The 16424-nt window shown below is 36.0% G+C and overlaps 1 protein-coding gene across 1 annotated transcript in view; it reads right to left on the bottom strand.

Moving 5' to 3' along the window:
• LOC5565498 overlaps positions 1–16424 on the bottom strand; it is a 126488-nt gene that overhangs the window by 15462 nt on the left and 94602 nt on the right. The window contains exon 2 of the mRNA XM_021849647.1: positions 1094–1229. Coding sequence (XP_021705339.1) covers positions 1094–1229 — 136 coding nt within the window. The remainder of the gene's footprint in view (positions 1–1093; positions 1230–16424) is intronic.

A 16424-nucleotide genomic window follows, 5' to 3' on the forward strand; every position in this document is an offset into this window, starting at 1 on the left:
AAAGAACACGCGGCAAGGGTGGTAGCATCTTGAGAAATAAATTGAAACATTAAAAACTATCCTACATTGTGCGAGGTGATGACGAGGTGGTGAGTTGATCCCGAGCAAAAAGTGGCACTCTATAAAGGACGATGTCACGTTTGGAGGATTCATGAACTTATTACCCCGAGCGGTTATGGCGTTGGTAACAGGGACTGGACTGTTGCCTGAATAACTAACAAACTAACTCTTATTGTCCTGAGCAAATGTCATGCCGGATTGGGCTGGGATTGTGAAATGTTCCTGTTTCAGGCATAATTAAGACAACAATTTATGTGTTTGCGCCGCAACGTGACAGCTAAGATCGGGTAGGATTATAAAAACTCAAGATGATAAGCTTCTGTGCAATTAAAGGATTCATTGCTTTAGTAACTACTCTCGATGGGCAGGATTAAACACCATGGATTTGAGGAATGTACGTTTCCCATTCATACTTCGGAATCGAATTTGTTTTGAAAAAAAAAATGTCTTTTGTCGCACCAACTTTTGTTGATAGTTGAAGCTTATCATTCTTAGTTGATATATTTAACAAATGTTTTCAGTTTGCATATTTTCCTGACAAATGGAAAAATGCCAAGGTTGTACCAGTTTTGAAACAGTTCAATTTCAGTAATTATTACAAGGATTCCTCTCAAATTTTCCGGAGAATCTGCCAAGATTTTCTTAAGGGTCCACAAGATCCTTGCAGGAGGTTCTAACGGGGCTCTTCTAAGATGTTACTTCAGGTTTATCTCCATTTCGTCCAAAAACTGCTCCATAAACAATTTATAAAGGATTCCCTGTAGAATCCGTGAATCGGTAAATCTTGGTCCTTATCATAAATCTTTTTGAGTTTTTTTTGGAATTTTTGGCGAATTCTTGAAATTTATAGGAGTATTTTAAGGAGCAGTTGTTGAAAATTTCCTGGAGAATAGCAAAGTTAAAATTTTCCGGTGGAATCAAAAACGTCATAAGGGGTAGTCCATTGATTGCGTAAGGGAATGAGGTATAATTTGTTTTCCAAGAATTGATGTTAATGTAATTAATGTCCTTAAGATCAAAAATTCACACTTACGGGCATATTTTATCCAACTCCTCTTTTTTGGTCGCTATCGATAGGTCCGTCGATGACTGTAGCACCTGAAAGGGCCGCGCACATGTTGCCAGCTCTTCCTGGCCGCAATTTTCCGCCCTGATCTTTGCGAGATTCACTGGAAAAGACATAAAACAAGAAAGACTCCAATTATTATATGATTCCGGAAGCACGGTGGCGGTCAACATCAAAATAAGGAAATAAATGCGATTATTATCTTCATTATGACGGTGTGGCTTGGGGCGGAACAAGTCCAGCGGAGGTGTCACTAGTAAAACTTTTCAAATTAAAAATTAAAATCACGTAGTGCTTCTGCTTTCTCCCGTTGGTGACTAGTCTGCTGTCCCTCCGAAGCAAAAAGTAGTTTTTCTTTGAGGGATGAACAACTTGATGCGAGTAGAGGAAAATGATTCAATACGCATTAAAAATGGTTCTATTTCCTTTTCTCATTTTGTTTTTTTTTAATAGTTTTCTCGTCTTATTGCTTTTGAAACGAATAGAGAACAAAAACGAGCAACCATGCGTCTCCTTGTGTTTGGTCTGACGTAAACTAAGTGTCTTAATCAAACTTTGTTTTATAAAAACCAAATGCTTCTTGTAATAATAGACTCTTTTGGCGCATTTTTTAACTCCAAATTCAAAATTCCAAATTCAAAATTCCAAATGTCTTAAAAGGGTTTTTATTAGCTTAAAATAGATTAAAATGGCTTAAAATTGTTTAAAATGGTCTGAAATGGCCAAAAATGGATTAAAATCTCGCTTTTACAGTTTAAGAAAATTACTACAGTAGATCACTAAATGACAATAAGAATAAACCTTGCCGGAACACGTTGAAGCATTTTACTCTATCTGATAAAAGGATTGAATGTACAGCTGACAGGAAATAGTATTACTAGCTCATTTTAAGAGCAAGCGGAAAAATCGTGAGAAGCATAAATTTAAATGCCCTACACATAAATATAAAAAACTATACAGGTCATCTCATTACTCTCCAATCATCGCTAATATCATTTGCCACTTGTTCATTTCACTGAACGGTCCCTAGACAATTTCCTTCGTATATGGCGGTGGCAGATCTTAGAAGAATCACTTCTACGGAAGTTCTTATTCCACCATTATCACCATCAAGATCGCCATTTCTCGAACTCGCCTATCGTTGCTGCGGAAGAATCCGAAGGAAATACAAACGAGAAAAGGCACCGCCCCCTCCTGGGAGCCTGGGGTGGTGGGGGCGGATGCGGATAATCAGTTTCAACGGACGAACGAAAACCATGACTAGGACAAACAAATTTCCCGCACAGAGTTATCGACTGTCCCGGTACGGGGATTTTTTTTTGTCAAATGACTTTCGATGTTGCAAGTAACTTTTCTTTTCGCTTTTTGTGCTGCATTATGAGGGCGGTCTGGAGGTTGATCGGAAAACTGTGAACCATCATCCCGGGGGCCTGATTGAATCTGAAATTTGTGTCTTATTTCAATGTTATGCGATGGCTGATGGTGCTGCTGAAGCACTACTGGGAGCTGTGAATCGAAGATAATTATTTTCCAACTACGATGATTTATGACGATAACACCGTCTCGAGGGCTTGGGAATCGGTGGGAATTTGATGAGTGGAATGAAAGACGATACTTGTATTTCTTTTTCTTGGAGAAACTTCGCTGTTGACTTTGCATTATTGGAGGGAAAATGTTTATTAGGAAATCTCGGGAGCGACAATGCAGTTTAATGAGGCATATTTAGGAGCAGTGCTGTTAAATGTCAAAATTTTGGAAAAATCGAAATGCTTATATCACGTTACCAGTCGAAATATAGCATCAGAAAATATTGGCAACCGATAGTAATTCGGAAAAAGTCACAGGGAAAAACATTTTCCGATGACTTTTTCCACGGGGAAGGATGATATTAGCAATATTCAATTGTCAAAGTCACGTGAAATTCATGACATTTAACAGCCCTGTTTAGGAGTTCTAAACCAAAAAATTAGGATTATGTTTGGGTTTATTATTGTTAATATTATAAACCAAAAACACGTTTTGTGTTTTGGATAGTGAATATTAATATACTTATATACTAAAATTTAATCCAGAACCAGTTCCAGGTGACAAAAGCAACTCATAGTTCGAATTTTACTTGATAAGTACAAATAGAACTAGATTCTCAAAAGTCTGTGGTGTTTATTTATTTTTTGTTCATATGGAATAATCAACACTAAAGACCAAAACTAGTATGTAGATAATTCAAGGGAAATTTCTAAGCCTAGTGAAGTTCGCAACTACAAAGTAACGCCATTCTGAAGGTGTCTAGTTTCGATTCCCGGTTGGTCCAAGATCTTTTCGTAATAGAAACTTCCTTTGACTTTCCTGAGGATAGTGCATCATCGTGCCTGTCACATGATAAACGAATGCAAAAATGGCAAAGAAAGCTCTCAGTTAATAACTGTGGAAGTGCTATTATGATTCGTCTAGAACTCCAATGCAAAGTTTGAAGAGCGTCTCCGACTTGAAAGTATGTAGAAGCAAAGCAGGAATGTTGACTTCGCAACCACTTGGTATGGTTCGAGATGACCTTACTTCGAACTTAAAACACAACGTTCATTAAAACTGCTAACTTGCTATCAACTTCTCATGAACTGGAATATAATACAGAATTAAAAGGATCACCATTAACCAATTTTTGGACGATCTGTCTGTTGGGGTATTCAACAAATCAAGTAAAGTCAGAACCAATTGCACAGCACGTATATGGAGCAGCGGTTTGAACTATGGTTTCAATGGAGAAGAACTCGAGTTCAAGTCTGGCTGTACATGAACATCTAGAACAGGAAATCGAGCAAAAGTTCTTCTTCTTCCTGGCATTACGTCTACACTGGGACAAAGCCTGCTTCTCAGCTTAGTGTTCTTAAGAGCACTTCCACAGTTATTAACTGAGAGCTTACTGTGCCAATGACCATTTTTGCATGCGTATATCGTGTGGCAGGTACGAAGATACTCTATGCCCTGGGAAGGAGTCGAGAAAATTTCCAACCCGAAAAGATCATCGACCGGTGGGATTCGAACCCACGACCCTCAGCTTGGTCTTGCTGAATAGCTGCGCGTTTACCGCTACGGTTATCTGGGCACCTTAAAAGTTCTGATAGATAATTACATAAAGAGTGAGCTGTATTTCGATTAGCTGGTTATACGCCTAAATGTGCTTTTGTATCAGAACTTTTGATTGCTTGAGGTAGTGAAGTATCAATCTGGCTGAATAGTTAATATTTTTATTTGTATTGGATAGCTTGATTGACAACTGGTATTATTTCAAGTGCTACGTCCTCTACCTTCCAGTGGTAATGTTGCTATAGACGAATAACATGTATTCTTATTTAATTGTGAGGAAACATTGGTATTATTGTTATATTACATCGTTATTTAGGTTTCAACTGCCCAGACAATGTCGCAAATAAGCGTAACTTAAAAATATCAATTTCTCCAAAAACTTTCGAAAGAAACGTCTAGGTTTGTTGAACCACATTTTCCAGGATAAGCTCAAAAAGTTCTCAATGGATTACTCTTGAAATTCCTTCTTCTTCTAATTATTCCTTTAGAAATGTCTCTTCTGGATAAGTAATTCCTCCACATTTTTTTTCGTGGTTTTCCATAAATGTGTTGGTGTCAATTATGCCTAATATTGACGTCCTAGGAATTATGTATTCATTTTTTTAGCTGATTAATTCTTCAAGGTTTTATTATCCCACATTATAAACGAATGTGAAAATGGCAACTTATGTAGGCAAAGAAAGCTCTTAGAGTATGTTCCCCTTAGAATTTGGTCGCACAAAATTAGTGATTCCAGCAAGAGGAAAAACGGACAAGGAAACTCATGATGTGTTCGTAGTATTTTCATCAAATTTCAAGGAAAAAAATATTTCTCAGCATTTCAGTTGAGTTTTCGAACGATTTGCCGGATTCCTTCCATAAATTCTTGCACAGTACCATTGACTACCCTATCTATCATTTTTTTTTTCAAGAAAATTTCAATATTAGATGATGTTTCTATTATACTGACTTATTTCTTAAATTTACGCTTGGTTATTGTCCCAAATTTTCATATATGTCGAATGTATGGACAAGTTGGAGGTGGTAGATATACTATATCATACCTATCTCCGAAACTCGATTTGAAAATACCTATAATACATCCACCTTACGGTCTGCACGGTGAAATTATTAATACGGAATTTGAAAATTTAATAATTTTGCGATCATTTCTCCTGACTATGTTGGATTGTCTACGTAATTGTGTACAATTCTCTCACGCCTGCCATGTATGAACTTTCGCCACTAGAGGCGCCATAGTAATTGGAAAGAATGAACCTTTATGATTTGTTTTTCAATGGATAAACAATTCTTCTGAATTAAAAAGCTGTAATTGAAAAGAAGCTGTCAAATACTAAGTGAAACAGACTTTAATGAATAACTATACTGCCCATAACTGCATAACAGTCACATTCGACATTTTTGACAAATTGGAGTTAATACCGGGGAGAGTCATCAAATGATAAATACTTTCGATCAACTTACTAAAATCTGTGAGTTTGTTCTAGAAAATTCGAAAAAAATACCAAGTTGTTTTGTCACACTGGCAAATGTAACCGCATAACAGTCACATTGAGATTATACATGAGCCTCATAATGTAGTAGCAACGAAATTTCTATCAGAATTATTTTCTGTCTATTCACCCAATATGCGATATGAGTTGTACAAGATTTCAGCTTCAAATAAGCTCTTTTGAATTCTTAATGATTTTTTGAAATTTTAGTTTCCTCCCATACTGCAGTAAAATATAAACTTGGTAACCCATTTACTCAATGCCTACTTTTGTCGAATGTTACAAATATGCAGTTATGGGCAGTATAGTAGAAGCATTAACCTCAGAATGCTAATGTCGCTAGTGTTCGTGTTACCAACATCTAGTTAGCCACGCGCTGTCAACTTGAGTACCGGTCCTCAAAGTGTCAAATAAATTTTAAAATCATCCACTACAACATGGTACCTAAAAAACATTCAAAACATACAGTTAAAGGTGATAATAAACTAATTCAGTTTTGTGAGAACAGCGCCATTAGCGTTCTACTACTAATATTTCTATTATAACTATAAGTGTTCATTCAACACTATAGATCCCGGGATTTATCAATTTTTCAATAAAACTAGCATTTTGGTTGAATGGTTTGGTTTGGTTGGTTGAAAATGTAAGTTCAAATTAAAAAATACAATGTTTTTTCAATGAAATAAACAGATAATGTAAAATAATATGTTAATTATAGAAAATCACATTTCAGAAAACCTAGTTTGACTAATTACAGGTTTGTTATGGATTTTTTTTCAAATTCTCTACAACACTTATGAATGGAAGTATGATAAAAACTTAAGTCCTAATATTAAAGCAATTTGCTTCAAACATTTGAGAAGCCATAAAAACCTTAAGAACAAAAGAAACGATCAAAGATCATGCTAAAAGTTAATTACTAAAAATCAATGGCCGAAGTTTACAGCCGTGAATCGCAAGTCAGTGGTATCTACATTTTGGTCAAAATTGAGTTGAAAACTTTTAATGATCTTTCAGCTGCACTAACGAGAAATCACTTTTTGTTCAGTAAATTTAGGAAAGAACACCAAGTCAAATTGTCCCATAATGAAAAGTTAACGCATGTCAGTTCCACAGCAGATTTTCGCATCGTGTCACACAAAAATGAATCGTTATTTGGTCATCTTTATATTTTTCTTGGAAAGGTAACGAGGTGAAAAGCAAATTATGAAAGTTTCATTGAAATCGAAACATGTTCCAATTTCCTGGAATTTTTTGAATTCCGTTTTGTCTCAAATTCCGAACAGACTCATATTCCGAACACTCGGTTTTTGTATGACGATTTGATTGAAATGTTTCGCTGAAATATGTCATCAAATTACAAGGAAATGGCAGTCAATTGCATTTCCTTTTTTCGTCTTCCAATCTATTTAGTACCTCGGAATTAGTGATGATTCTTTAGTTCGAGACCAGTAAAAGTAGCCCTGTTAGATTTATTTGCGAAATTATTCATTTGAATATGATTTATTCGTGCTGTTCGGAATTTGAATCAAGGTGTTCGGAATATGAGACAAAATGAGAACAGTGTTCGGCATTTGAAGCAAAATTTTGCTCCCTACTTTTACGTAAAAACAATACTAAACAAGTTTAAATAAACAATTTTATCGACACACCCAACAGCTAACAGTTAGGCGTTGCGGAGAAATTAAAATTTTCTCAAATATCTGCTAATGTATGCCTATCAGATGCATTTGAAGTCTAGGTTGATTTTAAGTGTTCGGAATATGAGTCAAAACGGTATTTGCATGGAAAACGGGATTGAAAACTTCTCAGTCCATTTTCTCAATGCCTACTTTTTACAGATGGTACCGATTTGCGATTTGCGGCAGTTTAGGTGTACTTTCAAATTTGTTATCTCAGCATAGGCTTATAAAAATGGCTAATGTTGAAAAGAAAAGCATTAAAAATTTATAACAAGACAAATGAAAAAATATGTTTCTTACTTATCAAATAAAATTGATAGTGAGGAAAAATGACATTGTCTTTCATTGAAATTTAGTGGTTTTCATCAAATTCTACGTACATTTCGGGAATCCCGGGATTCCCGGGATATCAGAAATAAAATCCCGGGAAACGGGAAATCCCGAAGTTTGTCAAATCCCGGGATTTTTTGTCCCGGGATGTTCCGGGATGGACACTCTAATAACCAAAGTTACATGTTAGTATTTCATAAGTTTGATTTCATAGCCAACTCATCGTGCCGATTTCTCATATTCAATGTTAAAATTGGTGTGCTTATCCTATCAAATATACTTTACCAACCTTCAAACATGTTCTCTTTCGAATTTTGATTGAATGGATTGGATTCAACACCCTCCGTACTAGTTGAAAGTAATGTTGAAAACATGCGACAAAATTAAGTTTTTTTTGCTACTCCGACAACTGTCACTTTCGAAGCTTATTGTAGTCGTTTTAGTGCTTTATAAATCTTATAAATACACGTTTCAATAGCCGATTTTATCTATCAACACTTGTGGATACTTATTATCGCTGAATAAAATAACTTGAAATTTTATTTTTGTCTATGGAGCAACGCACTGTGAGACGCACCTCGCGGGTGCGATGTCAGCGCTACGTTTATTTCACATATCAAGAAGGATCCGTTTCCACTTTCGGCTGATACAGAAGTGGCCGATTTGATTTTCAGTAAAGCCGTCACGGGAGATCCAACTGACCTTGTGAACCAGACGATGGGGGAAGAGCATACCCCGTTCACCATGTCGTTGTTCCCACAAAATTCTGCCAACAGCTCTCCGTTTTCGCTAATTTTTGGCGTTCCTTGACGGGCTCATTGCTCGAGTTGTCGGATCCGATCTACGCATTGAAGTCGCCCATGTAGATCTTGATATCACCCTTCGGAATCTTATCCACGACAGCAATGAGTTGAATGTAAAAGTTCTTTTTTTCCTACAATTCGGCAGCATCAGTTGGCACATAACATTGGACTGAAAGCCAACTTCACGGTGCCAAGGAGCGTGTTCACCTCACAGGCCAGAATATAGCATTATCTGTCCCGATGGTACTCTGTGTTCTCCAAAGTTTGGCCAACGGACTTCGCTCAGTCCAAGGATCTCGAGCTTCATGCGACGCGTCTCGTTGGCGAGTTGTGCCAGTTTGGCCTTCTGGGCTAGGGTTAGTACGTTCCATGTTTCAATTCGTGCCCGTTATTTCGCGCTAAATGTCGTTGCCGTTAAATCAGTTCGTAATATTTCTCTGTCGGTTTCTTGAACATTTTTTAATGTTTCGAGGACAGTAGGTTGTTAGCCTAAGGTTCCCAATCCGCCGTGATGGGGCTGCCATCTTAGGTGTAGCTTCCGGGGAAGAACATTTCTTATTCAGCCGCTGGATGCCAGACGCTGTTTGAGCCGCACCTCCTTGGAGAACAGACGCTCGGTGGTGTACTTATAAATTACATAGAATAGGGAAAGAGCAACAATTTTCGACCCATCACTAATACTTTGTATGAAAATCTGAAAATCGACTCAGAATTCTTGTGGATCGAAAATTAGTGCTTTTCCCCTTACAATTTTAAATTATTAACCAGTTCAACACTGTTCCTTCATAAGGGATTAACTGACATGATCATTTTCACATGACATGATTTATCTTTTCTATCGCTATTAACTTTGCCAAATAAAAAAAAATCGCAATGTTTCTCGTTCATTAAGGAAAAGGTAATGATTGTTTATTATACAGCAAAAACATATTAAGGATTGTGAATTAGTTTTTTTTTTTTTGAAATAATGCAAACAGAGTAACGATGACGAGAAATTGATCAGATAAGCCTTATGAAGAATCAATGTCCAGTTGATTCACTTGTTTATAAAATATAATGTCCTATTGAAAGAAGGAATTTAAAACCAGAATGAAACTGCTTGAGATGTGCTAAAAACACAGTTCCATTTTCCAATAAGACATCAATTTTGTATGTCAAGTAATTTAAAGAAAAGTGCGCCCAAAACCGACAAACAACCACAGCCATGGCTAAGCAAGTAGGTATTCTTCCCGGCAGCTAATCAGCTCTCGACCGCGGTGACTGTTAATGCACAATCTAATTAGGCCCGGGAATGAACCGAAAACAGTCGGCCGTGTTGATGCTATCACCGGGCGATTTTATGATCTAACTTTAAATATTTTATGTTCACTTATCTTGGGCCGGGGTCACGTCCGGATGGTGCTTGCTGCTGCCGAGAGCTTCCGAAAGAAAAACTTATCGCTTGAGCCTTGGTCTGGGGGGAGGTGGAGGACAACCGCCTCCACCACTTCCAGGCAGCCCTTCCTGATCCAAAAGGGTCGCGTTTATTAGCTGTGGGCTCGTTGTTTTCGTGTTGCTTGGAAAATTTTGGCTACTGCCATGGTAACAAGCAGTTAAAGAAAGGAAATACTATGTGTTTTATCAATAAACCAATTGAATAATTTAACATAAGCAATAATTTGTACATGTTTGGCAAAAACAAATCAAAATAGCAATAAAAATATCAAAATAGCACAAACAATATTTTTCCTATCGTGAATCGATAAAACTAATGAATAATAAATTAAAAATCACTCCACATTCTGAAGAAAAATAATAAAAAAGCAGAATCAGCATTGAAAAAAAAAACATTATCAGTTTAATAACCAACAAGTTTCTAATGAAAAATTGAAACTAAGTTTACTAAGCAATTAATCAATCGAAAAACGTTCATGGAAAAATAAGTACTATATCAAAAAGCTGTCAATAAAAACTATAAAAACTGATTACTATTCATAAAATTATAAGCGCTTTTTTATATTTCTTTGGAGAATTTCTTATTTGTAGAGCTAACTATTGTTTTAGAAATATTATATTTTTCAATGCTGATTTTAAATTTGTATTGCAATTTTTACAACAAGGAATAAAATTTTAATCGCCTATTTATACTCAACTACTTCTTATTTTCAAGTATTGTATTGGATGTGTTTAGATTAACTAATGATGATTATCCTATTTCTAGGGCATGATAATATTTTTTCCGCCATGGTTTTGGAGTGGGAGTAAACGCGAGCTCATGCATGCAAATACCGACTTGGCTGGTGCAAAAAAATAAGTAAACGATCAAATTATCGAAGGGGTTTAAAAATGTAACAGGGTTTTAATTTTCTCCTTAGCACTTTCGGCCAGCCGTGGATGACCCCACTTAGATAGTGTACGTATGGCCGAAAATTGCGAACCTTAAAAGGGATTTTCCGGTCGAGGGGGGTTTTATGAGTTTTAAATCGTTTCGTGTGTCTAAGATTTAATCGGGCTGGGATGTTGTTACCGAAATGGTACACAATAAAATTTTCCACCAACCGCAATTCAATATAATTATATGCTCTCTGACCCGGAGAGAGTTTTCTTCAGTGAATTATAACGAGCGTTGTTACAATTAATTACGGAAGGACAAGGAATGGAGCAGAGAGTGAAGTTTTTGCGGGTAATAATGGTGACCTTTGCTTTGCGTGATATTCATTCAGAATTTACGCTGTTTGGTTTGGTTGGGTGGAAGGGAATTGTTCAATTCTATAAATCTTGCTCTTCTCTAGTGGAGCGGAAAATGAAAGTCAACTGTTGCCGCACAAATGCCAATCATGTAGCAAAGTTTGTGGGTGTCGATTTAGAAAATTGTTATGCTCTAAACTAGCGTTGGGCGATTTTGAATCGATGTTCCGAAAATCGATGTTTTCATTCCGATTAATCGATTTTTTGAATCGATGTTTGGATCACCTGAAATCGGGTGAATCGATTCTCTTCATTCGATTTTTTTTTCGATTCATTTTTATGTATTCGATAAATATTTTTTTATGAGTTGGTGGAAGAGAATTCAAATTTTGAACTAGCCTCTATTCGATTTATTTTTATGTATTCGATAAATATTTTTTTATGAGTTGGTGGAAGAGAATTTAAATTTTGAACTAGCCTTGAGCCTTGAAGTAGTAAATCTGTTGATTTTCAAAATTGATTTGATTGAAACATGTTGAAATCAAATGCAAATGCATTTGGTCTAATTTCAAACTTTATGAATTTCTATTTGCATTCGATTCGAATCGATTCAAAAACATCGATGCAAACGATTCGATTAAATCGGTGAATCGATTCGACAGTTCAAATGTGAATCGATTCAGTAACATCGATTTTCTAGACAAATTTGCCCAACGCTACTCTAAACCCATTAACATCCATAAACACTACTTCCATTTACGTGAATTATAATCATTGTAGTGTTTTATAGTTCATACTAATCGTACACAAAAAGAATGCTGAGTCATCGCCTTTATGCAAAGTCATAAAATCTATCAAGCCCAACGCCAATCCGAAGGTGTTGTTTGACTTAGCACACGAGAAATATCCCTGCCCGCATGGCATCTTACATGCAAATCTTTTCGCGCCATTCAAACCGAGTGTCCTGCACTAACTCCCGGGATGAATGACGGTGACAGGACTCGTAAACACGATACCCCATATTTTTGAAACTGCAACATCGTTGCAACTGGGTCACACTACTACTGTAAGGAAGACGATAAATTTCAAGACAATCGCATGTCCTGCGGTTATGAATAAAATGAAAATCATAAATCAAACACGTGTGTATCCGGGAACATGACGTGTCGGGAATAGGAGAAAAAAAAATCAATTTAAAAATCTTACGCGCGGTCAGGAAGCGATGCCTGCATATTGTTTCAATATTTTTTCAATACATATTTCGTATATTTCTAACAACTGGATCCCAACATTTCTGGATCAATGTTGAAAACAAGCTTTATATGCTAAAACACGCAACGGTAAGAGTAATAAGCAATTGCCTCAAATTACCCCCGAATTAGGCACGCAAGTCCGTCGGACCGTCATTGACTTCTGCAACAAATGTGAAAAATTGTTTCTAGAGAAGTATTTCCCAACATTACAACTAACACCAATTGCTGCGGACCGGTCGACCTACTTGAGCAATTACCACCGCGTCGGAATCGTTGCACAAATTTATGCATTCCTCCGCAGTATTTTAATTTTGGAGTCCATCTTCTCAGTGCTGCAACATTTCCGTAAGCAAACGAAACGGACTTCCTTTGCCGATACCTACCAAGTTCGACTCAATGCTTCATAGCAGCAGCATCGTAAACGTTGATGTACATATGCTCTGTAACCACTCTGTAGCTACTTGTGTGTTTGAGGTAGAGGGAAAACATGGAAAGCTAAAGAAATGTTGGAAACTTGTGATATGTGTTGTAACAGTAATTATTGATATTTTGGAGGTATGAGCAGTTCGTTTGATGCCATAAAATAGTACAATATTTTGATAATTATACAGAATTTTAAGAAACAAATCGACGTGTAATCATAGATTTACGTGTTTATGTTTTCGATCGTGTGGTGGAATACCTAAACAGAAGCACGTCCACGTTTGAAACCATGGGTAAGACAAACGTTGGCAAAATTGTGTGTGCAGTGAAGCTAAGGAAAATGTTAACCCTTTGGAAACCTAGGCCGAAAATTGAAAGTTACTATATTTCAGGGGCTCAGACTCAAAAGGGTTTAAGTGAAATTTTGGTCGGTTTTAAGATGAGTTGAGTTGAGGTAATTCTACTGTTTCCACGAATTTTGTTTAGGACACTTTATGATTTCAACCTGGATTTTCCCAAGGAGGATTACAGAAATTAAATTTATCGAAAAATCTTTTCATAAATCATCCGAATTCCTCCACAAATTCCTTGAGTTTTTTTTTCAAGAAATTCTTGTTTCCTCCAAGATTTTATCCAGTAAATCACTCGATTTCCCTGGCATATCCTCCAAAATTCCCGTGTTCTAAGATTCAATCTGTAACTTCTCTAGAAATTTCAAGGGGTTTCCTATGAAATTTTCTTGCCATTTTTTCTGCAAAATAAACCTGTGAGGTATTACTTAAGAAAATCCGTAAGGTATTTCTTAAGAAAATCCTAAAGTAACCTCTGATAAAACTTATGTAAGTATTAAAGTCACCCTTAGTGGCATATAAGGGAATAACTCCTGGAAATAACTACTGGCCTCTTGAGGAAGTTTTAGAAGAAAAAAATCAATTGAATCGAGATAGTATCCACAGGGTTTTCTAAAAAGATTCCCCGAAAATCATTGGGCAGTATGTCAATAGAAATTTGTGTAGGAATGATCGGAAAAATTATTAGAATATTAGAATTGTGGGCTTCGTGGCCGTGCGGTTAGTGTTACCAAGCATTTAGCCGCATCGAGTCAAGGGGTGTGGGTTCGATTCCCGCTTCAGTCCGGATAACTTTTCGTTAGGAAGGTTTTTCGACTGTGCCACTGGGAGTTGCATGCTAGTCAGTTGTCTAGTGTGGTGCTTCATTCAAAGGACAAATCGTCCACTGCACATTGGTCCCAAAGCCATATCTAGGAAGACAAAAATGATTGCGCCTAAACTGTCAATTTTAGATAGATGGTGTCTTCGGCAAAGTTTCTCCATATTTTTCAGACATTTTTTTCAGAGATGTGAAATTAGGGTGGTCCACATGGTTTACGAGATCAGCACATAAACTTTTTTGCTGACGCATTTAGGACTACACAATGTTCTACAATATTTTAGAACAATCGATTTAGAGCAACTTTGCCGAAGAACCCAAATTTCTATCTCTTATGGTTCGTGAGTTATGATTTTTTTTTATCGAAAAAGTTAGGGTGGTACTGAAAAATCAGTTTTTTCTTAATAACTTTTTATACGATAATTTCTTGCAAAAACTTTGTTCCGAGCACTTTTAGAACTTTTGATTGCGCAACTTTTTGCCGAAGAAACTACTATTCTATCTCTTATGGTTCCAGAGTTATCAGCAATTTTCTTCGACAAAATGGTTGTTTTCAAATGCCGATATCTCCGAAAGGCGCAAACGGATTTTCAATCTTTTGTCAGCATTAGAAAGATTATCTTTTTCTCTGTTTATGGTGAAAAAACTGTGAGGATGTTTTTTGTTTGAAAAGATTGACAAAATTTTGAAAATAATATGTTTTTTAACCGAAAATTGTCCATAACTTGAAAAATATTCGAGATAGCTCTTTGGTGCCTTCAGCAAAAATGTGCAAGACTGAAAGTTCTGAAAGTGCTTCATACAAACTATTCATAAAAAATCAACGCTTCAAGATATATTCACCATAAACCGAATTTTATATGATAAAGAAAGCGAAAAAAGAGATATTTGCTGGAACAACCGGAATAACTGTATGTAAAATCATTTAAAATTGAATATATATGTAATAAAATAAGATCGATCACAGTAAGCGAAATCTTAGGAGTTAGGGAAAGTTAGTTGCTGAAGCAGTTTTAAGGGGGCAGGATCCGTCATTGATTTCAGAATTTTCAAAAGCAGTTTTTTCGTTCAAAATCAAGAAAATTTATAGGAAAATGTGTTCACTGTATTCTATTCTCCAATCGAAACACAGTGAACACATTTTCATCGAATAATTTTTGTTTTCGAACAGAAAAACTGCTTTTGAAGTTTCAATGATGACGATGATTACGATGACGGCGCGTTGAACGTTAACAGTGATCCAAGGAACATTAATCCATAAACGAAGTCCTGTTATTTCTCGCGACATAATGTTTGTCCCGCTAACCTATGCCGTGGTTGGTTATAAATTGTTACCGCTTTGGCTTACTAAGCAGAAGGTCATGCGTTCAATACCGGTCCCGTTTATTATATTATCAACCCTAAACGATAACAAAACGTATACTTTGAAGAATTACTTCAAATTACCAAAACCTTACTTCCCGTGATATCCTCCCATAGAAATATAGAAGTATCTGCAATTGTTCTATCTGGGCATCCAACTTATCCCATTCAATTCAATCAAATCCAATAAATCTGCCACAACGAATTAGTCAGGGCAGAATTCGCTTGTTGAAGAATGCATGAAGCTTGAATTTGAACCAGATGTAAATCCCAAATACTTGTCTAAGGTAACGAACCAGAAGGTGGGTCTTGATCACTCGAAAACTGCTTCAGCAAATAATTTTTCTTTTTTAACTTCTCAGATTCCGATTACCATGATCGATCTTATCTCATTACATATATTTTCAATTTTAAATGACTTTACATACAGTTATTTCAATTGTTCTAGCAAATATCTCTTTTTTCGCTTTCTTCACCATATAAAATTCGGTTTATGGTGAATATATCTTAGAGCGTTGATTTTAAATGAATATTTTGTATGAAGCACTTTCAGAACTTTTAATTTTGCACATTTTTGCTGAAGGCATCAAAGAGCTATCTCGAATATTTTTCAAGTTATGGACAATTTTCGGTTAAAAAACATATTATTTTCAAAATTTTGTCAATCTTTTCAAACAAAAAAACATCCTCACAGTTTTTTCACCATAAACAAAGAAAAAGATAATCTTTCTAATGCTGACAAAAGATTGAAAATCCGTTTGCGCCTTTCGGAGATATCGGCATTTGAAAACAACCATTTTTTCGAAGAAAATTTCTGATAACTCTGGAACCATAAGAGATAGAATAGTAGTTTCTTCGGCAAAAAGTTGCGCAATCGAAAGTTCTAAAAGTGCTCGGAACAAAGTTTTTCCGAAAAATTATCGTATAAAAAGTTATTAAGAAAAAACTGATTTTTCAGTACCACCCTAACTTTTTCGATAAAAAAAAAAATCATAACTCACGAACCATAAGAGATAGAAATTTGGGTTCTT

Source organism: Aedes aegypti, chromosome 3, assembly GCF_002204515.2.
Source record: "Aedes aegypti strain LVP_AGWG chromosome 3, AaegL5.0 Primary Assembly, whole genome shotgun sequence".
NCBI classification, from domain to species: Eukaryota; Metazoa; Arthropoda; class Insecta; order Diptera; family Culicidae; genus Aedes; species Aedes aegypti.